The sequence below is a fragment of the Plecotus auritus genome (assembly GCF_963455305.1).
Source record: "Plecotus auritus genome assembly, chromosome: 2".
Classification (NCBI taxonomy): domain Eukaryota; kingdom Metazoa; phylum Chordata; class Mammalia; order Chiroptera; family Vespertilionidae; genus Plecotus; species Plecotus auritus.
The window spans coordinates 74,321,954-74,346,589 of NC_137771.1; the positions used below are offsets into that span (position 1 = coordinate 74,321,954).

Consider the following 24,636-nt stretch of genomic DNA (forward strand, 5'->3'; position numbering starts at 1 on the left):
CCCACAACCAGGGCACTTATTCTTGGCGCTGGAATTCGCATAATTACTCCTCTTTAATCTGCTGGGTAACCTCATGCAGCCCCAGCGGCTGCAGGAAACGGTAGGCCTTGCCGAGAGCTGAGCCTTGGGCAGTCAGTCTACAAGACCCTCTTGGAAAGAGCCTTTGCCAAATGTTAACCCCATACAGCCCGGTTTCTAAGCAGCTCCAGGCTCTGCGTCCTCGCGCCCACTCTGGGGGAAGGAGTATGGAGAGGTGCCGGTCACACTCAGGATAGCGGCTCCAGTCCTGTAAATCCCTTTCATGACTATGCTCACCGTCCTGTCCCTTCTCAGAAACGGCAAATCGTTTTATAAAAGCACACGAGTGGTTGCAGCAAGGGTCCACCGGGGCTGACTAAAACGGCAGTTTCATTCACTAGGAAGCTAGCCAGGAACAAAAGGCTGCATTCCCTCTCACACTTGCTGAGGGCAGCGCCTGGAGAGCAGGCCTTTGTCCACAGCCTGGCCCGACAATGGGCTGCCTTGGCCCTGGCTAGTTTGAAAAAAAAAAAAATAGTCACTCCAGTTTCCTTTATAAGAAACATTTCTTCTAAAAGAAAAATCCTCCAGTTCTGCCCTAGTTCATCACCTCCACCCCAAGACATATACTTTTAAACCACTCCCAGAAAACAGACTCTTTATTAAAATGACTCTAAGTCTTGTGTATAAAGAAGCTACAAGAAATTAGAATCTTTGCCTGAAAGGAGGATAGGTGTAAAGGGGGAGGGGTAAGAAATAAGATAAATTCATAAAAGTCAGTGTGGGGAGGCGTAGGAGGGCAGTTTCTGAAGCGTAAAGTGGTAGCCCCAGGAAAAGAATGACAGAGTGAGAGGGAAAGCAGCTTTCATGGGTTTAAGAAGGGCTTACAAAAATAAAGGCAATGGGAGGAGTGTTGGGGGTCAATCTCCAGTCTTTTGAGGCAACTATCAGTCAGATCCTTGGTCTTCATGTCTGAGACTCAACATGAAATGCCACCCTCGTTCTCTCGATAGAGCAATTTTATGACCAAGAGCGGCAGGTTAATAAAGAACCCCTTCCCACTGGCTAAAAAACCTGCCCCTCCAGCCTATCACAGGCAGAGAGGATCCTAACTATGTTGCCCAGCCCTGGTTTCTAGCTGCCGGGAAGGAAGATGGAACCCATGGGGAGAAGGTGGTGGGTCTCAGGTCTCCTGCAGCTGGAACACAGTGTGGGCCACGCGCCCTCCGTGGGATCCTGAGGGGTAGTGTGACGTGGAGTCTCCTCCCAAGGCTAACACACTGAGCTATTATTACCATTTACTCACGTTTCAGTACAATAATTTTATCATATTTTGATGGGGGTAAAAATGTGGCAAAAACCAAATGGGGAGCAATAAACAGGGAAAGCAACCCAGAAGGTGAACTGTACCACACAATTTTGCCTAGAGCTATTTCCCCATTTAAAAAAAAAAAGAAAAAGAAAAAGCTAGTTTTATCTAGGGTAAGGTATGCTAGGTACGCAGAGGAAAATTCCAGAGCTGCACACCACTAGCCAGTCACTCGCAACTAAAGAGCAGGAGGAAGGTGGAGCCGCTGTGGAGGTTTCTGTTTTTGTTGTTGTTTTTACCTGGAAGGAGTGGCTTCAGATCCAGCTGAAGAGAATCAATTACTATGTTACAGAGAGGGACTTCGTGTTTATAAAAACAGTTAAAATCAAACTTGCAGGATGATCTGTTTTGAGTTACTGTGAGGAAAAAAATGTGGGAGAGGAGAGGGCTAGGAAAACAAGGAAATGAGGGAGAAAAAGAAGAAAAAGAGAAACAAAACTCCCCCCTCTGATGGTCAGAAGTAAAGAGAGAGAAATAGTGGAGAGTGAGATTCCTAAATCGCCTGCTCCTGTGGACCTGCCCAAGGTCTTATCACATGGGACATGGAATTCAGCGGGAGGGTCTGATGCTGCCCGGGCGGGCGGGCGCCAGCAGGAGAGCAGCCGGGGAGGTGGAAAAACCGCCACACAGCCCGCTTCCCAGCCTCACATCCCCCTCCATTCACAGGGAGCGACCGGTAGCCTAGCAACCAGGCCAGTCCTTTCCCGCTGCATCGTGTGCTGCAACGCAAAGTGCGGGGAGTGCCGGCAGGACCCAGAGTACAAGCGGGACAGAAACGAATTTTGGATTCGTTCTCTACCCAGCGTTCTCCTGCCACAACCGGCAGCCCCATCATCCTACTGGTTACGCTTCAGCATCAATGCCTCCTCTCTCCACCCCCCCCCCCCCCCGACCCAAGGAGGCAAGGCGGCCCCAGATTGCTCTCCTACGTCTGGGCACTGGAAAGAGGAGAGGCATCTGAAGACACAGAGAGAAACTGGGACCAGAGCTCCCGACAGGATGGGCATTGCTGTCTGTGGGCTACACCTGGGTGCTTCCACGGCAGAGTGGAGACTCGGTGACCACACACACCATTCTGAGGCCACACGAGTCCCTAAAATGTTGGTATCTTGACTCTTGTTCATTAGGCTGATAAATCTGACCGTGCCCGGGTGGCTCCCACAGGATGTAACATATTTTTCATAGAAACTCTACTTCGCTCCAGGCCCAAGAGGCAGGACGTGCCCAAGGCGGGTGTAGGGAACAAACAGCTCCAAGTCAGGAAGGCCACCTGGATCCCACTTTATCACAGCTCTCTCCTCGCTCGATCATCTTCGGCCCCTCCAGTCTCTAGGCACCAGCTACCACGATCGGCAAGGCTCAAGGGGGCACTAAGCCTCAGAAATGGACGGATGGGTTGAGGGCCCAAGGAGACTGACACAGGGAGCCACTCTGACCTGGAACGTCCTCTCAGAGCTTCAGTGCCCACAGAAGCAAATGGGAATATGCTACATCCACCCAACGAATAAATCTCAAGCCATCCCTCCAAACCAAGGGCAAAGTCAGAAAGAAAGAAACCTGTGATGTATCCAGGAGGGACAGAGAGACCTCATTTATGCAACCAGATACAACAGGGTTTGGAGCAAAGAGCAACCTTCAGAACACCTCAGTGAGTCCTTGAAAAGGAGAGCCCCCTGGAGCCACCAAGAGCTATTCCCTCATGTCTCGTGGCTGGGGAGGCAGGGAGAGCCCAGCTGGAGAGAAGCTACTGGCAACCCCAGTACCTCCTTAGTCAACTAGACTCGAGTCACAAAGACCGACATTCACGGGTCAGATGCAATAGCTTAGATAACACTAAAACAGGCCACACCAAAAGTCTATGTTTAGCTTTAGAATTCATCACTGGATTATCTTAAAAGGTTTGGACTTTCGTAAAAGAAAAGCTGAGTTATTGGAGTAAGGGGAGAGGGTGTGCTTGCTGAGCACGGCCTGAGTGAGCCTGCAGTGGAGACAGCCAATTTCTGAAACACGGCAGGGAGTGAGTAGTAAGGGCTGCTGCGATGCGCACACTGCATAATTATAGGGCAATTTAGGCTGCGGTCAAGTCGAATCTCAGTCTGTGAGCAGGGTCCCCTCACGCTTTGCAGAGCACAACCTGCAGGAGAGCATGTGGGAGGCATCCGGGAGGGAGGGAGACACACCTCTGACAGAGCTCTGGCCAGATTCCGGATTCTGCTTCAGGATTACACATTTGCTCCTGGGACACTCTAGTTCAGACACAGACCCATCCCAACACACTTTATGATGACTGCCTCACGTGACCAAGTGGTTCTACTACAGTTTCCCCCGTACTGTCCCTTTGGTCTAAGAACAACACGCCAAAACCCTGGGGCAGGCACAGGCCCACAGAAAAGCAACAGGCGGAGTACTCCCGAATGGAATGCTGCTCTTGGAACAATGAAGGTGGCTGTGGCTCCTCAGAGGCAAGCTCCTTAAATCCTAACTCCTGCCATGATTTCTCCTAAAAATATCTTTCCTTGTGCTCTCTGTGCTAGGTTTCCACAAGCTTCCTTAAGTTCTCTTTTCCATAAGCTTCTATTTTGCTTAACATAGATGAAATGGGGTTCTGTGCCTTATAACCAACAACTTTCCACAGCTGCTAATTTCTTTTAAGAAAGTGTCTGTTTTCCTCCTTCATATTATAATTAAAAATATTATAAGAAAAAATTAATCATGATGTCATAAGAAACTAGGTGTGACAAATCGGAATTCTCTTTTCTGTAGTAGGTACCAGATTTAATTACAGTTCTCAAAAATAAAGTAAAGCAAACATACACACCCGAAAAATGGGGTGGGGGGGCAGAGGGAAGAAGTGAAAAGCCCCCTTTCTTTCTGCTCAGAAGGAAAATGCTGTTTAGAAGCATCAACTATTTATAAGCGCTGAATGTCGGCCCCACTGGAAGGGAGGTGAGCACAGCTCACGGTTCCAGATTCGCCGCTGACAGGGGTGGTGGTGGAGAAGGAAAGGGCGACGCAGAAAACCTCAGGCACCTTCAGTCCTCGCCGAGGACAAACACGGTTCACAATTCCTCCCCCACCATTCCCAAATCCAAAGTTCTCTGAAAACTGGGACTTTAAAATAACTCATTTGGCTGCCAAACAAACCAGACCTCATTTAGTGGCAAAACATGACCTGAACTACATAAAATCATTTGTGGTCTATTTATCCCATTTAGGGTGAAATTCTTCCATTTCACTGCTGAAGTAATGAGTTTGATAAAGGGGAGCTGACCCTAGAGCCCTTTGGGGTGATATATATATATATCTATCTACCATATTACATTTCTTTAAAAATTCTGAATTTTAAAGCACACCTGGCCCTAAGAGTTTCCGATAGGAAGAAAAGACTGTAGACTATACTGGGATGAGGTAAGACCCCTACAAAGTTTACTAAAGGCCGGAAACAGTCCAATTATCTCCTGGTTGTTTCCATCTCATCCGCTTCCTACACAAGCCAGACAGTAGCGTTACTTGGCAACACTGTGTTAAAAATGGGAAATCCACTGCATAGGGTCCTGATCTCATGTTAAACCCTGGTTTCCTACCTTCACATATTCCAGAGTTGGGTCCAGAAGTTGCTGATCCCTGAAAAGAGAAAACAAAAATATGAGAACCATTGGGAACCATGCATTCCTGCACTGAGTAAAATGTATCCAACAATATCTCACCCTGTGCATCCAAATTATAAAGATGGGCTCACCTCCCAGACAATACTCAGGAAGTCAGAGCAGACACCAATTCCTGTCATGGTGTGTGTTGGGTGGGGTGGGGGTAGGGTACCACCATGACCTCAGTCTAGAAGCCCTGTATATTCTGTCACATTCAGTCCAAATGTTGGACTCTTGCCATGTGGTGATTCTAGGTTCACTAGAGCATAATAATTAGCCTTCAAGTCTGAAGCAAAGAGCTTGGAGGAGGACAGGGGTGGGAGTGAAGCAGGGCTGGATGCCCAGGTGGGCAGCAGTCTGACCCGGCAGCTGTGTCACATCCACCTTGACAGAAGTAAATGGAGGCTCCAGTAGGCAAGGTGGCTGCCCAAGGTCACCCAGCACCCAGCAATGAGAGAGAAAGGAGCTTCTAAACCACTGCCCAGTTCTGCTTCTAAACCACATTTTTTTTCCCTCTCTCTCTTTTTTATGGCTGACTTGATTGGCCACCCACTCCTGGTGTCAAGCTGAGCAATTCACCCTAATTTTCTTTGTTGCTCAATTATTTGTTTCTCTTCCCCACCTAATGTCTGCTCGTGTTTATCATAATAAAACGCTAGGGCTGACCAGACAATTAAAGTAAACAGCAGCGATGGCACTGAGGGTGCTCTTATCATGGAAAGCGGAAGAGGGTCTGACTAAGGCCAAGGGAGACGGATGCTTTCAGTGCTTGCAGAGTTACGGCAAGGCGGCCCCTCAACGAGGATGTGCAGAGACAGCTGCCTCCGGAGACCTAAACTTCGAAACAACTCAGCCCTGCACAGCCCTGAAAGGACACGATGGCTCTGAAGCCTGTAAAACTAATCTTCTTAAGGAGGAGACTTAGCATTTCTACATCAAGAACGCGTCCACCCGAAGGCAGGGGACACCCCAACAAGCAGCCATCTGCAGGTCTGGCTGCATGCGGGGCTTTGGAGAGACTCCGGGAGACGGCAGGTCTACTCCCTAGAACAGCAGCAGCAAAGCCACAGCTCAGACACACACCCGTTAGGGGGTTGGAAGCCATTCTTGGCCTGGCTTGACTGCCGGGTTAGGGCAGCTCACAGGGCACACGGCAGAGGCAGGCTGGCACCGAGATGCTCTCTGCGTGCAGACAGCTAGGGTTCTGAAATGAGTCCCTTTGTAGAACCAAAGGACCAGAGAAGAGCTTAGGCTCACAGGTCCGGGGTGCATTCCCATCAGAGGGGTATAAACCACTTTCGGGGCCAGGCACTCACTTTGCCTGCAAGCTGGCATTTTCCCCAAAGCTGCTGAGTCTGCCTGCTGGGCCCGGCCCCCACCTCTCTGGCCGTACTCTGGGCATCCTGCAGATGTAAATCTCTGTGGAACTCCCCGGCCAATGACTAAAAACTTGGTTGGCGGAACTTGGGCCATGGTGCTCCCTTTATGTTCTTGAACCCCTGGTTTTCTACTGAAGTAACTTTTAGGCTAATAGGCATTCAGTCGTATGCTAATTATCTGAGTCCAGTGGTCAGGCTCATGCGTGCAGAAAGATGTTAGAACCACTGAAATGCTATTTCTCATCTTCTTCAAATTTCTATTAATACATACGTGTCCTGATCATGGATAAATAGTACAGGATGTGTGCTGTTTAAATCAACGGTTCTCAAATGATTTTGGTCTCAGGATCTCTTTATGCTCCAAGTTATTGAGGGTCCCAAAGAGCTTTTGTACATGTGGATTATACCTACTGATTACTGATCACAGAAATTAAAACTGTGAATTTGAAATTTTCAAATTTTTAATCAACTTAAATTTTAAAAATAAACCCATTATATCTATCTATGTAAAAGCCTAAGCGACCGTCACAACCGAACAGACAATTGAACAGGCTGTGTGGGGCGACCAGGCCGGCTGGGGGGTTAGTGAGGGGCGACCAAATGATCAAGCAGCAGGCTGTGTGGGGCGACCAGGCCAGCTGGGGGGTTAGTGAGGGGTGACCAAAAGATCAAGCAGATCAAGCAGCAGGCTGTGTGGGGCGACCAGGCCAGCGGGGGGGGGGGCGGGGGAAGTTTAGGGCGACCAAGGCTGGCAGAGGGTGGCAGTTAGGGGCGACCAGGCCAGTGAGGGGGGGGCAGTTGGGGGCAACTAGGCTGGCAGAGGGGGCAGTTGGGGGTGACCAGGCCAGCAGGGGGGCAGTTAGGGGCGATCAGGCAGGCAGGCAGGTGAGCAGTTAGGAGACAGTGGTCCCAGATTGTGAGAGGAATGTCCAACTGCTGGTTTAGGCCCGATCCCCTCAGACATCCCCTGAGGGGTCCTGGATTGGAGAGGGTGCAGGCTGGGCTGAGAGGACCCCCCCACCCCCATGCATGAATTTCGTGCACCAGGCCTCTAGTGTTTAAATAAGTAGCATTTTTATAAATAATGGTTATGTTTTTCGTAACAGAAATTCAGTGATGAGAAGAGTGACACTGTCTCACATTTTTGCCAATTGTTTTACTGTCTTGCTTAGTAGAAGCCAGATGAATTATCCTATCTACTTCCATATTCAAGTACACATGTCTTGGTTGAAATAAATGAAGAAAATCCATCCTCATACAGCTATGTAATTAGAAAAAGGAGGGGAAGCAGGGAGCGCATGGTGGAGGAGATAAATGTTCCAAGTTCTCATTTTCACTTGAAGGCTTGAATTTTTTCATTGGCAGCTAACACTGTCAAATATTTTTTTTTGAGCTTCATTTCACTCATTTTGGGGGGAATATCTGCCAAACATCAAGACCATACAGTCATGATTTGCGATTCTAACTCTCTTTTTTAGATGCTCAAATGTCCTTGTCTTGGGAAATTCTTAAAATTTTGTCCAGGACCTGCTCTTCGCACCAGATTTAGCTGTAAACTCCTTCTGCTCTCACATTTGAAAGCTGAAACATTCCTCTCTCCCTTTCTCTAGAGATACACCTGAAAACTCTCTAAGCTCCCTCAGGGTAACCCCTCAAACTCTCCTGGGAAGGGAATGGGATAACCCACTTGGAGCAGGCCAGGTGCTGTGCCGGGGGGCTCCTGAGGATTTACAGGGTCCCCACTCAGAGACAGGATGATCTCAAAGCAGGCCTATACTCTTCCCACCACCCTACTGTGCCCGAGACCCTGTGCCCGAGAGCCTGGGTGTTCTCCCAAATGCCCCTCCTCCCTTGGATGAACTCCCGGGTTCCTGTTTGATCCCCCATCACACACACTCTTGGCAGAAGAGAAGGAAACCAAAGGCGCTGGTCAGGGGTAAACTGAAGTCCCCTTTTGACCCTGCCCCCAAATGAACTCCGCTAAGGGAGCCTTTTCCGAGAGCAGAGGGGAATCCAGCCTTCTCAGGTTCTAGTTCAGGACTCCCAGGGTCCTAGCGGGTCCTCCTATTCTCCTCCTCGTCCTTTTCAGAGACGCAGGGAGGGAATGTAAGGAGCGTAAACAGAACCAAGTGGGTGTGTTACAAATCCAAGAGCTTTAAAAATAATTGCCTCGAACCAAACTGAAATGATATTTAAATGCTAAGTGTTGTGTCTCCTTCCTCGGCCTGCCCCCGATCCAAGCTAACCAGGAAGACATGAGCTAGAAAACACAGCAGTTGGCCCTGTAGCCCCAGACACTAATTTTAAATAGGATAGCCCATTATTCATACAGGACTGTGCAGCAAACACTTCTCGAACCACAGATTTATATTCTCCAACAGAGATCACTGGAAAACAAACAGAGGAACTTGGCAATATAAACAAAAAGTTGTGTTTTTTTTTACATCTTGTTTTTTTTTTAAATGAATCCCCACCCATGTGGATCCATGATGCTGTGTGCATCTCTCTTTACAACTGCAGTCTGGCAGGCGTCCTCAGCGCCCCACCTCCCCGCAGTGAGGCCTGCGGCCCCTCACTGCACGGTCCACAAACCGCAGGAAAGCAGCAGGGTGAAACCGGACTCGCCTGTAATTTTGTTCTTAAGTGTATTGAGTTTTAAGTAACATCACTGTGTTTATTCCAGTTAAGTCACTCTTTCCACTATCCCACTTTCTTAAGTGCATACCGAGGGATGTCTAGTTGGGATATATTTATTATTTCAGCTTGTTTCTCATCTGTAACCAGGTTAATGATTTTCTCCCTCTTAAAAGGACACTTGATCTATAAGTGTTCGCTGCTTTGGGCTAAGAGGTTCTCTATCTTGAATACACAAGCAAAACTTCCCTAATAGGGATCTTTCCCAAGTGGTTGGAATACAGATAGGGAAGGAAGTACCGTATGTCTGTTTTAAGTTACACAAAGTTTTAAATGAATGAATGTTTAATTCTTTAAATAGTATAGAATAAAGTAATGGCTAACAAGTTGCCAAACAAATGTCCTTTTAGATTTACATAAAAAGGAATCGCTGGTAATAAAATGATTAGTTCATGTAATGGGGGAATGTGAGAAACTAGATGCAACCTTTTAGGCTGAGGAGGACAAATGCTCCCCCTAAAATCCACACACACGAGGAATTCACAGAGTTGGCACATGTGGCATCGTGTTTGCATCCCAGTTCACTACATAGTATTTATTTATGCACGGTCTCTCCCTCTACAAGGTGAGCTCCCCAAGAGTACTGACCTGTCTACTTCATGCCCCGTTATCTTCCATACTTCTTACATGCATCCCAACATCATCACTGAGCATCTATAACATGCCATGCACCAGGCCAGACCATGGAAACACAGGGATCCAAGACAAAGGCCCTGTCCTCAGACAGATCTCACGCAAGTGGGGAAGACAGAGCAAAAGACCCAAACAACTCAAGTTAGAGAGAGGGTGTCAGTGAGAGAAGACCACCAGGAAGAAGCCTTTCTACCACATCTGCGCCAAGTTTTAGGGCCGAGTGGGACTTGTCGCAGTGAAGAAGCGGTGGGGTAGGTGGTGATGAGAAATGCCCGGGCAACAAGAGATGCACGTGCAAACACATGGGGCCATGAGACAATACGGTGCATCTGGGGAACTGTAAGTGCTCAGGAGTTAGTGCCACCTTAGTCCAGGCCACGGTCACCTGTCACCTGAACCCTGCAAGACCCTCCCAGCTCCACTCCTGCTCCACCATCTCCACACAGCAGCTAGAATGACCCTTACTCATACCAGGTCTCCCCTGCGCCCCCACCCCCCACTCAGAATCCTCTAACGCAATGGTCCTCAACCTTTCTAATGCCGCGACCCTTTAATACAGTTCCTCATGTTGTGGTGACCCCCAATCATAAAATTATTTTCGTTGCTACGTCATAACTGTAATTTTGCTACTGTTAATGAATCGTAATGTAAATATCTGTGTTTTCCGATGGTCTTAGGCTCTACAGCAGCGGTTCTCAACCTGTGGGTCGCGACTGTCAGAAAACACAGATATTTACATTACGATTCATAACAGTAGCAAAATTACAGTTATGAAGTAGCAACGAAAATAATTTTATGATTGGGGGTCACCACAACATGAGGAACTGTATTAAAGGGTTGCGGCATTAGAAAGGTTGAGGACCACCGCGTCTAACGGCTCCCATCCACTCAGAACAAAACCCCGAAGTTCTCACCGCAGCTGTGGAGGCTCCGGTTGGCATGAGCCCAGCCAGCTCTCCAACCTCACTGTGATAGGTAGATTTCTAAAGACACCTCCTCCCAAGATTCCCATCCCCTGGTGAGTCAATCAAGCACTAAGAATGCTGTGAGGGGATTTCACAGATGTAATTAAAGTCCCAAATCAGCTGACATTAGATATGACAATTACCTGAGTGGACCTGACTTGAAGAGAGAGAGGGATCTGACATAAGGAATCCTGTTGTTGGTGTGACATTATGAGAGAGCCTGTGAAAGGCCCATGGCATGGATCGTGGAGTGGCCCCTGGCAGACAGCCAGGAAACAGAGACCTCAGTCCTGCAACCATAAGAAATTGAATTATGCAGACAAGATGAATGATTGTGGGGAGCAGATTCTTCCCCAGAGAATCTGAAATTAAAAGGGGGCATAATCATAGGTACAAAAGAGCATAGATAGAGAATGCTATGAACATCTTGATGCCTAAATTTGAAAGCTTAGGAAAAGGTAACAAATTCCTAGGAAATAAAGTAAAATTAAAACTCCAAACAAACAGAAAATCTGAATAGTCCTATGATCATTAAAAAATGGAATCTGCAGTTCATTATCTTCCCACAGGCCTATATGGTTTTACTATCTAGCAAGTTCTGCCAAAGTTTGGAAATATTTGTTACTTGAAAATTATAAAAACTCTTCAAGAGACTTGAAAAAGATATTATAATCTTGATACAAAAAACAGACAAGGTCAATAAGGGAAAGGAAACGTATAGGCTAATCTCACACATGAACAGATATGAAATATCCTAAGCAAATACTGACAAACCAAATCCAAGAATCTATAAAGATACATCATAACCAAATTGGGTTGACTCAAAAATACAGGGCCAGTTTAACATGAGAAATTCTATTAATATAATTTATCACATTAACACATTAAAGGAGAAAAATCATTTGGGCATCTGATTGATAGGGGGAAAGGCATTTTTAAAAAATCATCTTTTCATGATCTTTGCAGGGAGAAAGTTAATTCTCCACAAACTAGATATAGAAAACACACATACCTCCATAACCTGACAAAGGGCATCTTTGTCAAAACCCCAAAACCTCAGCAAGTATCATTCTTAATGGTGAAGTACCAGAATCATTACTATAATCAATCAATCAACAGTCAGTCAATTATTCAGAAACAAGACTAGGGTGTCCACTATTACTGCTTCTGTGCATCACTGTCCTGGAGGTCCAAGCCAGCACAGTTAAATAAGCAAAAGAAATAAAAGGTGTAAGAACTGGAAAAGGGAGAATAAAACTGTCATGATTCACAACTAAAAACTGTCAACATAGAACACTCAAAGAATCTATACAGACCTTATAAGGAAGTAGAGCAAGGTTCCTAGATATGAAGCACTGTGCAAACACTTTAGAGATTTAACATTTACTGATGGGAGGGACTAGGGAGATCTTGCTTTGTGGGTGTTCATTCATCACAAGTGTATGCATTCCTAGAACACTTAACTGAAATGTAAGAGGAAAAGGCAGGGTGTGTCTGACCAGTAGGCCGTCTGTTTACCTGAAGCAGTGGGGCCAATGAGGAATAAACACTGCAGCCTCAGGGTCTACTGGTTTACCATTCTTAACCGACCCATGCACCAGGGCATGCAACACAATCAGGAAAGGAGAACCCAACAACCAGGAGAAACTTTGCCCTCCACCAGCAACCTTGTGGCTGCAGCCTTTTTACATGTAAATATGGCTTCGATCTAGTGCCTTCACCCTCCATCCTCCACCTTGAAGCTCCATCAACATCTCAAAATCTCAGCTGGAGAAAAAGGGGTGTGGAGGGATCAAGGAAGGAAGACATAGTAACAGGCTTTAAATCTGCTAAGAATTTGAGTCCACTGGACAAGAGTCCTTACTGGATCACATGTTCTTTTGGGTAAGATTAATACATGGGACAGTCCACCATTCTCATTTTATATTTTATTAGATGATATCCTTGGTTCTAAGGCCTTGCGCATCTCACCAGCCTCACCTTTCCTTATCCCTTACACTCCAACACATCCAAACTACTGGAATTCCCTGAACCAAGAAGCCTGGAATTCCCCATGTCTTCCCCACTCATTCCCACCTTCTCTGACCACTCTTTCCCCTGCTCCACCCCCACAACTCACAGAATTAATGAAATAACATCTCCTCAACACTTCTTTTCTATGCATTATAAAAGTTTATAACAACGAATGGTAAGTCAGTATAGTATGCATACTCTTGCCTGTCTCCCTTCTTGAAACATGAGCTCCCTGAGAACAGGGACCATATTTTGTTTTATCCTCCTTTGTAGCCCCAGGGCACAGTTGCTCCATAAATGTTGGCTTGAAGGAATGAATGAATGTGTGTGTGTCCTCTCCACTGTGTAGGAGACCTAGACCCTGACCTTTCCCTTCCACCACACACCATGGGTTCACCAAGGGAAGAATAATGTGGTAGGAAGAGAGGAACCCAAGAGCGAAAGGTCCTTCTTGGACTGATGGGATTCCTCCTTAAGGATAATTTAGCCATGGGCCGTGACTGCACTGTGATGGCCTCAGGCAGAACTCCCTTAGCAAAGGAACATCACTGTGTCGGGGCAGTGTGGCTCCCGGCACCACTGAAACCAGATGTTTCCAAAGTGGCACTGCCTGAGAGGCCCGCTGCTTCTGCTGAAAATGAGTCTCTCTGGGCATATCTGAAATGCCAGGGAGGAGGTTAATCAGGGAGATAACCAGGACAGATAGCATCTACCACAGGGCCATCTGCTTATGGGAAGATGAAAAGAAATAGATGCTTAAGACAGGGCTGGCCTGGTGAGTGGAGAGATGACGTCTCTCGGAAAAGTATCAGCCTGCGTGCAGTCAGATGTTCAGGTTCTTACAGATACTGACAACCACATTAAAGTCCCAATTAAGAGATATTTCTTGTTCTAGGTGGGGGCATATTATGTGGATAGCCTTTGCTAATTTAAAAAAAGGGATGTAGCTTTAAAAACAGAGAACTATAACACTTTTAGATGTACACTTACAATATATTTTGTTTCATCACCTTAATGAGTGAGAAGAGATTCATTCTCTCACATCTCACCATGTATTTACTGACCTTTGTTAACACAGGCTTTTTCACTAGTAGTTGATAGGATTAAGGTTGGTGCTTATTTTATATTGTCCTCCCAGGTTTAACACATGACATAAGAAGTTCCTTTTCACAAGTACAAAGAACCTTAGGGATAGGTCTTAATGGTTAAACCAACAGATATGTTTTAGAGCAACGGCGTGGTCTAGGCAGAAACTCACTGTTCTACTGCAGTGGGGGAATTCATCTTCCATTTCTGGTGTCTAGAGCTAAAAACATTTACCGGATGTGATCTGGGCAGCCAAGTGTGACCACTTCTCTCAGTCTCATTATTAAACTGCAATTAATGCTCCTAAAATCACATTAGCCCTTTTGGCAACCATAGCATACGGCTGACTCACTCTGAGGCTGGAGCGATCTAAATTCTGGAATGTTGTTCACATGTGGCTATTGAGACAGACCCCATACTTTTACTTTGTTTTTGGACTCTAGAGAAAGTCTTTGCTTCTCCCTACAGTCTTTCCAGTTAGATTTGGTCTGTTGTTTGAAAATGCCAAGATTATTTTTGGATCTCGTATCTGTCATTTTGACGTATTAGCTACTCCTCCAAGATTCATGTCATCCACCAATGTGATCTGTATGTCAATATTACTGTCTAAACGAGTTTTTAAATGGGCTAGAATGGGGCTGAGGACACAGCCTACAGCATGCTTCATGCACTATCATCTAGCAGGGATCTTTCTCACCCCAAGGACATCACCAATGATTGGCATTTGCATAGACACCTTCTCAACATTCCTCTAATCTACCATCAAAGTAACCCTAGGAAGGAGAGTTAATCTGGTGATGACTTGCTTTTGACAAAGCCTTGCTACTTCCTAAGGTTGCTGCTTCCTTTACCAAGTTTTCAAAAGAAATCATTGTCCTAAAAACCCACCCTCTCCCCTGAATTTGAGGTCAATCTTATCGTTGTAGAGGTTAATTGTATCTTCCAAGTTCTTTTTCAGAAACTGAGACATCTCTCCGCATCTTTCCTGTAGCTCCTGGTGATGTGATGGTCTCAGCCTCAAGCGCTCAGTCTTTGGCGGCCATGGGGCTTCATCTCACTTGGTGGCATTAGAGCCTCTTGTCATGGCCTCATTCTCTCCCTTCACCTTTACTCTACCTTTTCCAATCACAGAAGTCATTTCCTTGACCAAAAAAAAAAAAAGCAAGCCGAACAGAAGCTCAGCAATTTGGTTTCTCTGTTTCTCTCACATTCCCCCTCTCTTTGGTCTTATTGTTCCAGACATAACTTCTGAAAGCCCTTTTTGTTATCCTTAGCATTTCTCACAATCCCCTGCTCACTCTGCACTCTGGTTCTTTTACAGCCAGTGCCACCCTCTGATCTGGCCCTTGGTGGCATGGCCCGACCTTTTCTGCGTCTGGGTCTAAGGCGAGGACAGCACAGAGGAAGTGTTGGCACAGAGAAGGCAGGCCTGCGGGAAGGGTTAGCTAGAAAGTACAACCTGCAATCACCTGGTCAAGGAGAACAAGTGACCTGCTACCTGAAAGATGTTCAGGTCAGAGGTCAAGAAAAGCAGACTTCTCATTGGACTAGTGAGATGATACAAAGGGCTACACTGTGAATGGGGAAGTTAAGTCAGTAGCTAAGATAGAGAGAATAGGTGTTGGTGGGGTCAGATGGTTCAAAATGGGCATCCCTTTCTCTTAGGGCTATGAAGTCCTCAAATGGGTCGAGGCCCTGGCCTGTCTTTGAATACCCAGCACCTGGCACAAAGCCTGGCACACAGTCAGGTTCAGTGTCCTGGTGAGTGAATTCATCGGCATGGCCCTGGCTCATCACACCACAGTGGGGATCCATACAGGAGTCGTCCAGGCTGGATAAAGTCCTTCACACACACACACCCTTCAACACAAGGTACCTGGGTGGTCACATTTGTCTTCCTCTTTCAAATTGTGGCTTTGTCTTTCATTGTTTTGAACTGTTTCCCTTTCAGAGCCTCAGGCCATGTGATCTTCTGTATCCTTTCCCTCGACTTGGGGAGTCTTCCTCCCCACAGCTCAGAGCAGACTGCAGACGAGGACACATTTCCCTCCCTAGTTGTCAGAGACTGTTTACTTCAATAACTCCTGCTTCTTTCACTTCAACAGCCGATTCCTGCTTCTGTGAGTCATCTCGACCTCATTTGAAAATATGGCAGTGTCCGATTAACGTATTCGTGACGTGTGTTAAAAGAATGGCAATTAAACCGTCTCCTCAGGCAGGTTCCCCAATCGTGTTAAAACAGTGCCATTTCACTGTCCTACCTATGACACTAGGGTGAGTCTCTAGGAATCCAAGACTGACACAAAGTGGTTTGGGTTGAGAAAAACTTGACGTGGCCATGGGTTAACCTGCGCTCAGCAGAATTCCAGTGACAGCATTGAGCTAAAAGCCGCTGCTGAAATCTTAACTTGGCAGCAGTCCGTCCAACTGAATAGAGTCAGAACAAGAAAAGCCGTATCAAGGCCAGTATGTCTCTTGGCAGGCACAGAGGGTCTGGCATCAGCGGATCAGGCTTCAGGCTGTCTAAGTCCAAACACAGCACTTTTGATAAAAGCAGATGCTTTGTTTGGCTGGTATCTCTCTGCCCTTCCTCCACTCCCACCAGCCCCATCCTCTCCGCCCCCAACATTCCCCATCCCCTTCGAAAAAAGCGTGTTTGTAAAGGTTTCTTCTCACTAATTCACAGGCAGAATAAAAGCGCTATGGTTTTGAGATAATGTCCTCAAGGCCTCTAAAAGGAAAGATTTCACCCAGCCAAACAGATATAGAAACATATACCTTAGATCTGTCTTCCAGGGCAGGCACCCCGCCTCCAGGTGGCTGCTCCCCAAAACCTTGGAAAAGCAGCCGTCACCCCGCAGGCAAAAGCCTGGATGCCAACCGCAGCTGTCCATTCAGCTCTGCTGTCCATAGTGTCCTTAGGAACACAATCACCATGCTGCTGACAGGCCACAGGGAGGGGAGCCCTGGGGATGTGTCTGCTTTAATTAAACCAAAACACTGTATTAAAAAAATCAAGTATATGAAATGAAAAAAAAAGTGCTTTGCTTTATTACATGCTTACGATCTTTTCATATTGAATTTTGTCTCTCATCTAAAAAAAAAAAAAAAAAAAAGGAAACAAAAGCCTTCCTTTGAACAACAAAGCAGCTCCTGCCTCATTTCTCTGCTCCCCACCAGACCAAATGCTCAGCCTCCTCCGCTGACACCCTGGAAGGGGAGCCCAGGCTGGCCCTACAGTCCTTCCCTTATGCTTTACAATCTCTCCCTTGGTGATGGCACCCATTTCATTTCTACGCAGGCCCCTAACTTTATAACTTTTACTCAGACCTCTCAGAGCTCCAGGCACATACTACCAAGGGGTGGTGCACATCTCCACGTAGACCTGCATGCATGTCAAACCAGCACACCCAAAACAGGTCTCGAATCTCTGCCACCTACTATCGTTCCTCCCCCAAGAAAAAGCAGCCAACCAACCCAGTGAAGCCCTGCTCCCTTCCCAATCTTCCCCATCACAGTGAACAGCCCACCCCACACACTCAGCTGCCCAGCCACCCCACCACATCCAGCCCTCAGTAAGTCAGCAGACTCGACTTGAATCCCCCACCTTCACCTCCTCCACCACCATCCTGGAGCCACCACCATCTGTTCCCTGCACTTTTGGGATCACCTCCTGCCCTCCCTCCAGCCCCTCTTCCCCCATCAATCAATTCTTCACAGAGAGACCAAATAATCTTCTAAAAACTAAATGGGATCCGACTATTCCCTTATGTACACCCTTTCAATGTTTCCCTTTTCCCCAGGGAGAAAACCTAAACTCCTTAGCAAGGTCTAGACCAGTGCTGTCTAATAGAAATACAATGTAATTTTAAATTTTCTGGTAGCCATTGAAAAGAAATAGGTGAAATTAACTTAAATATTTTCTTTAACCTATTTCAAAATTATCATCTCAATACATAGTAACATAAAAAATATTAATGAAGTATTTTTGCATTCTCTTTTTAAGTTAAATCTTTAAATGTTTCCTCCACCAGAGAGGCCTTCCGTCCCCCAAATCCAAGGGGCTCTCTGATGTCACCTTCCTCGTACCCCCTCCTTTTGTTAAGTATTTGTTGATGTGTTTGTCTGTGTGCCCCCTAATCTGGGCACTCCCTAAGGACAGGGCCCACATCTATTTCATTCTCCATGGGAACTTGGTACCCAGCACAATGCCCGACACAAAATAAGCTCAATAAACATTCACTGAAGAATAAACAGTGAAGACACTGACATTAAGAACAAGGACGAGCGAGCAAGGGCTGGGCCAGACCACTGAAAACAGGCTCTGTTTTGAGTCTTAGCACAATGGTGTGCTGGTCTTTCAGTGCAGAGCAAGGTGGTTATACCTGTAATCACAAGTGGTGGCCAAGACGCACTGCTGTAGGGCAGCTTAGGGCAGACTCCGTTGAGCATTCCTGCCAGACTCCGTCAACATGTGGGAAACCTTCTTCCCCAGGAGGGCCCCCCCACCCCATTGAACGTGATCTCAGGTTACACTTGAGGATTAGGAGCCTCCCAGCTCCAGCTTTCCAGGAGGAAGGAAGGATGAAAACCAACATGTGAGCCCTTTCTTCATGCCAGGTGCCTTCACGTGGGATTGTACTTGACCTTAATGCTAGCCTTTGAGGACATGGAGACTCAGAAACGTATAGTAGCTTATTATGCAAGGTCACAAGGCTACCAGGTTTGGTTGCAGGAATCAGAGTCAAGGTCACTGGCAGCTTTCTCTGATAGCCGTGGCCACATCAGTGTCCCAGCCAAGGCACCGAGGCCTTCACGGTCAGGTGTCACTCAGCAGAGTTGGGGCAGGAGAAGGATAAACTGGTGACCAGGTGGGAGCTGAGAGCAGTGACCTGCTCCACCCAGACCTCGGAAAACTCGTGTGAAAGTCAGTGCTGACATTCAGTGGAGCCTTCATATGTAGTGCAACACTTCTCAGACGGGGGTATTTCACCCCCACTTTATAGTTTAGAACTTGCCCTAGTTCACACATCTACTAAGTGGAAAGGCAGGGACATGAACCGAGACCTCTGGGTTGCATGCATTGCATTTCTCCCTTTCCCCACAGCTGGAGTTATCTTACCTTTGGACACTATGTTTGCAGGTGAATCTGGACCACAGATAGCCCAGGCTGCCCAAGATTGGGTCCATTATGAAAGGTTTCTCAGACTTCTATAATTTGTAAATAACGGCACAACACTTAAAACCAGAAGACCACAAGTGCTTATCTTTGAGACCTCCAAGAAGAGCTTGAAATTCTGCATCCAATCCAACAGCCAGTCTCTCAGGGGCAGACTGGGTGGTGACAGCACTACAGAGCTGTGAACAGCAGGGTGGCCTGAGGGCTTATCGGTCCTGTGGCTGCAGTCCCAAGCCCATGGCTGTGGTCTCCTTCCAATCAGCAACAGCAACTACAACTTCTCCAGCTTCCATCCTTCTGACTAGTCTGGGATGGAACCCAAACCCACATGTAATAAGAGCACAAATAATTTGTACCTACACAGCACCTTCAGCTTACAATACGTTTTATTAGGTACTGAGGGATGCAAAAAACTCTCATAGTTTCTGACTCTCAGAAGACTAAAAAACCCAACCTTTCCCAAAGAGCTTGTAGGAGGCCTGAAAAATCATGATTTAAAGCAGGTCTGTCTAAGGTGTGTGTTGGGAGTTGGAAGGTAGAACCCAGAAAAAAATGTTGGGCATGACGACATTATGTAATCTCTGATTGTTTTCTTGGTTGTGGTTTGCAGTCAGTTTTGTTTTTTTTAAATCCTTTCATTTTCCCCAGAAGAACAGCTGAGAATGCACAGACCCCAGCCTTTAGGTTCAAATCATCCCTGTCAGTAGAGGGTTAGGACCACAGCGGGCAGCTGGAGGACACACAGGCATTTCCCATTTTCTGGGCTCCCTCAACCCTGGGATGAGCACGATGCCCAGCAGGGGCCGAGCTCGCCCCTGACCCAGCTGCTCCTGCCTCAGCACACCATGGGCACGGGGGCCTGGACATGCACATTCTTCAGAATTCACTAACCCATCCAAGACAGTTGCATTCAAACACCATGGGGCATTTCAAAATGTTAGTAAAACTCAACTTTGAAATTTTAAGAATAAAAATTCAACACATGGACCATTACTTCATAGATACATTCTTGGCTGTTAAGCCATTACCATTCTGCTAATTCATTCGATGACCTTCCATTAAATAGAATCTATTAATCTATTAAATAGGCTTTTTTCAACTCTAAACCCAACTTTTCTTCTATTCACGAAAAACTTCCAATTTGCAGAGAGCAGACATGCCCACGTATAAATAAAATGCAGGTGTTTGCATGTGGATCTTCACATTTAGATCCTTCTGATTAACTCTGAACCAAAAGACTGATTTATTTGCATGTCTGGGGGAACTTGCTTCGTTGAGGAGAAAGCAGTAGTCATAGAACTTGGTGGCTCTGAAGAGGAACAAATGAAACGATTTTTCACATGACGGCGCTGACACAGCCCAGAGCGAGGCCTGTACATCCATGTTTAGAGAAGAGTTTGCACGGATCCCGTGCCTTACTCCTTTGCTTCGGCTTTGAAGAGTTGACACTGTGACATGGTAGGTTACTTACTACCAGATTTTAACTTGGGATAATTCTGCAGACTTCCTGGCCCCGTCGGTTAAAACACTTGTGACTAGTCAGTCAGCTCCATTCATGCAAATGAATGAAACATCACATTGTCCGGCCACATGCTCCCACAGCCCAAGGGGCAGAGGGAATTAGGCACTCCGCAGCTGTTCCCAGGAATGCGTGCCTCCACGTACCCACAGGCGGGAAAAGGACCCAGAACATCCCTGAGCGTTGATCCTCAGTTATCCCAGCAACACAGATATCCAACAACAGGAAGCGGTGCCCTCTCGGTCCAGGGAAGGTCCCAGATTCAAATAAAAATTCATCCTTGAAGATAAATGAATCAAAGGGATACCAGCGAACAACGCTAATGTCAAGAGGAAATCCTGTCTGCAGACCTGTCGGAGAAGGCTTGCTCTGCCTGCGAACAAAGGCTCCGTCTGTGACATCAAGCAGCAGGTTTAAGAGCCCCTGGCTTCTCGCTTTGGCCACCTTTCAAAACCACAAGTACCTCCAAGGGCAGCCAAGACAACAACAAAGCCAAGAGGTACAGTCTCCGCGGGAGGAGACCAACTCCCCTCCCGGGCCTGCCTGCTGCCTGGCTCTCGGTGACTGAGGCTTCATTCTCCCCAAGGGGAGGCCGGAGCCCTGGGCACCACGATCATGATAAAATGTGCTGTGTCTCTCACACAGAGTTAGGATGTCCAAGCAAGAGAATTTGTGAATATGTGCTTTAAGACATTTTAAAACTATAAAGTGGAAGAGATAATAATTCATGTGAACATGACATGTTTATATTGCAGTTTAATAATGCAAAGTTTTAAGTCAAAGGGGAAACTTCCTCTGCTTTGCTCAGGATCTCACGGGGTGGGTAGTCAATTAATAGTCAAGTATAATAAAAGTGACTTTTTAATGATTAATAAGGCAGGCATACCTGTCGGGAAAAGAGCAAACTTGCATAGCCAATACATAGTAACATAAAAAATATGAATATTCAGAGTATTTCACAAGACCAGGAGTGCTGCTTGGAGAGTTCCCTCTGAATGGAGGCGGGTACACCTGAGGAGCGAGTCCAGGCTCCTTGTGACGGCCCTACTATCATCATGCCAGCACCAAATGTGACACAAAGGGAGGTTTTCATATTTGACATCCAGGCAAGTCATGAAATGAATGCCTAAATTCACTATGAAAAGAAGCAAGTAAGGCCAAAAAAGTTTCCTGGAAGCAAACCCTGTAAAATATCAATATTCCCATTATAGGTAGACCTAATCAGTCTTCGGTCCCTGAAGACAGAGATCCAAAACTCTAACTTTCAAGCAGACATGGCTCCCAGCTTCCCGGGCTGAGTGAGCTGGAGCAGTGGGCGGTGAGTGTCACAGCTCCTTCTAGGCCAGCCGTGGGCAAACTACAGCCCGCGGGCCGGATCCCCCAGCTGTTCTATCCGGTTCTCTTGCTCTCCCCTCCGCTCCTTTACTTTGAATTTATATTAGTTCACACAAACACTCCATCCATGCTTTTGTTCCGGCCCTCCGGTCCAGTTTAAGAACCCATTGTGGCCCTCGAGTCAAAAAGTTTGCCCACCCCTGTAATCTAGGCTGTAAGTGATGAGTTAGGAATAGAAATGCTGTCCCCTCTCCCGGTAGCTCCCTGTGGCACCTTAGGCAAACTCCTCTCCCTGGAACCCCGGGTTCTCATTCAATCTGCTTGTCTCTCATTTTACACACGCACAAACTTTGTTTCTATCATGGCTTGTTCCTGAAAGGAATGGAGACAGCTTACAATCTTATTAGGTTTACTTAAAGGGATTAAAAAAGAAGAAGAAAATAAGGAACTTTAAACTCCTCAAAACTGGGATCACTTTTGATGATGTAAAACAATGTGTTAGGTCAGTGGTCGGCAAACTGCGGCTCACGAGCCACATGCGGCTCGTGAGCCGCGGTTTGCCGCTCTGTTGACTAATGAGTTTGCCGACCACTGACCTAGACTCTTGATTCCAATAATTACAGGCTGTTGTTGTTCCTTGTGATTAAGCCCCTATCCCAGTGGTCGGCAAACTCATTAGTCAACAGAGCGGCAAACTGCGGCTCGCGAGCCGAATGTGGCTCGCAAGCTGCAGTTTGCCGATCACTGTGTCAGGTCATTAAAAATAATTCTGAGACAGATGAGTGGGGAATAGGACTTTGTGATCCTTTGACACACAACCACATGCCTGTTCAGCATAATTGTAAAAGATACGCATTTGTTGCTTCCTGTATTTGCCGTTAACAATAAGATATTTTAAATTTAGGAAAAAAGATGTGACTTAGGACGAATGCAGCCCTGAGTCATAAACAAACTCATGCCAGCCTTGATTGCTAAGTCTCCCACCACCTGGACTTCAAACTCAGGACCTGCGCCCAGTCCCCTGATTAGATCTTTTTACAGAGATGGGACCTCTCCGTCCAAGTCAGTTGTCCAATTAAAAAGCTTTGAAGTCCTGGCAGATTGACAGCCTGGACCCTGGATGTTTATCAAGAACTTCCTCAAGAGAGGAAGGGGGCTCCATGACCACCCCAGCCCCTGGCATGTCCCCCTGTAAGAGCTGGCACCCCGCCAGGACCTTAGAACTTCAAGAAATGAGTTTGTGAGTTGTCTGTGTGTGGTAATTAGTAGATATCCAGCTCACTATAAAGTTAAAGTTAAAAGATAAAAAGTGGCCACAGGAAGCTGGGTAACAGTTTGCTCTGAGTCCACATTGTGGAGCCTGGCATTTGTGCTTCTTTTGGGGTGACCAGAAGTTATTTTCCTTTGCTGCCTCATAGCTCCACGAGAGGGAGGAAGGACGGCTCCCCTTCTGCACCCCACCTGTTACGTTCCAACGATGCGACATGAGCAATGCTGTGTACAGGCAGGGTCTCCGCATTCACCTTCTCATCAGCAGGCTCTCTGAGTGGGAGGTCGCCTACCTAGGTTTTATCGGAACACATCCAGGCCTTCTAATGGTTCTTCCTGGGGAGCCTTCTGGTCTGATGTCAAAACATTTCAGAGCTCTCTAATGTTTTCTACAGAGAATACCTGGGCCTCTCCTTAATTTCTTCTTGTACTCCTGCAATACTAAAACTAATTCTAAACTCTTGCCTGCCTAGCTCTCTCCCAGCATCTATACTATTCTCTCCCAACTTGCTACACTCCAGCCACAGGCCACACCAGCTTCATTTAGGGTTTCTCAAATATCCCAAACTTGTCCCCCTGATCCTTGCACTTGCTCTCCCTGTACCTGGGACAGCCAGCCACTGGTTCTCCACACTATCTTCTCTCATCATGCAAGTCTTAGCTTAAATAACACCTACTCAGAGACCTGTCCCTATAAAACAGACACAGTCCCAATCTATCTCCAGCACATCACTCTATTTCCTCTATAACACTTACTATAGTCTGATATACTGTTTACTTAATTGTATTTATTATCTGGGTCTTTCACTAGAATATGAGCTCTGGGAGGAAACTGTTTCAGATGTCTCATAGCTATCCTGTAAGTTCACATATTTCTCCACCAAGTAGAAGGGCAAGAGCAGATTACTGAAATATTTTGGCTGCTAGAATGTCTTCAATGTTGGACCAGCCCTTCAGTTAGATACCCAGAGGAGCTGGGCAGAGTTTTCCAGGTGAAGCACAGGTACTTAGAAAATCAGAGTGCTGTAATTAATGTAGGTACTCAATGTAGAGATACTGAACAAATCAATGAGCCAGGATCAAAGTGGCCTCCTTTGCTACTGGACTGGACAAAAGGAGAGACACCAGGAAATATAAGAGAAGAAACCACTCCCTGTCTTTGCCCAATAGCATCACAGATTGCTTATCTTCCAACAGGAAAAGGAGTGCAGTTTCCAAATGAGCTCCGAACAAACAGAAACCAATCACAGCCAGGCCCCTTACAAACCCAGAGAAGAAGCCTTTACAATCATAAGGTTTATTTACCCACATCCTGGTGGATAGGAGAAAAATTCTACTGTATTCTGCAGCTGACCTGATGATGTGTCCACACAAAATTTTATTTCATCATATTACAACTAAATACAAGGAGAAAGAGGTCCTAATTTATAGACATCCTGGCATCTCTTTAGCATTGGATGAATGTAGTTTAGAATCTGATGTTGTAATAAGAAAAAAACACAACACCAAACTTCTGCTTCTCTTTCAGAG

The 24,636-nt window shown here is 46.4% G+C and overlaps 1 protein-coding gene across 1 annotated transcript in view; it reads right to left on the minus strand.

Annotated features, from left to right (window-relative positions):
- The window catches only part of BCAR3 (BCAR3 adaptor protein, NSP family member), a 109,963-nt gene that overhangs the window by 74,588 nt on the left and 10,739 nt on the right, over window positions 1-24,636 (minus strand). The window contains 1 exon segment of the mRNA XM_080655662.1: window positions 4,972-5,011. Within this exon segment, the coding sequence (XP_080511788.1) occupies window positions 4,972-5,011 (40 nt within the window).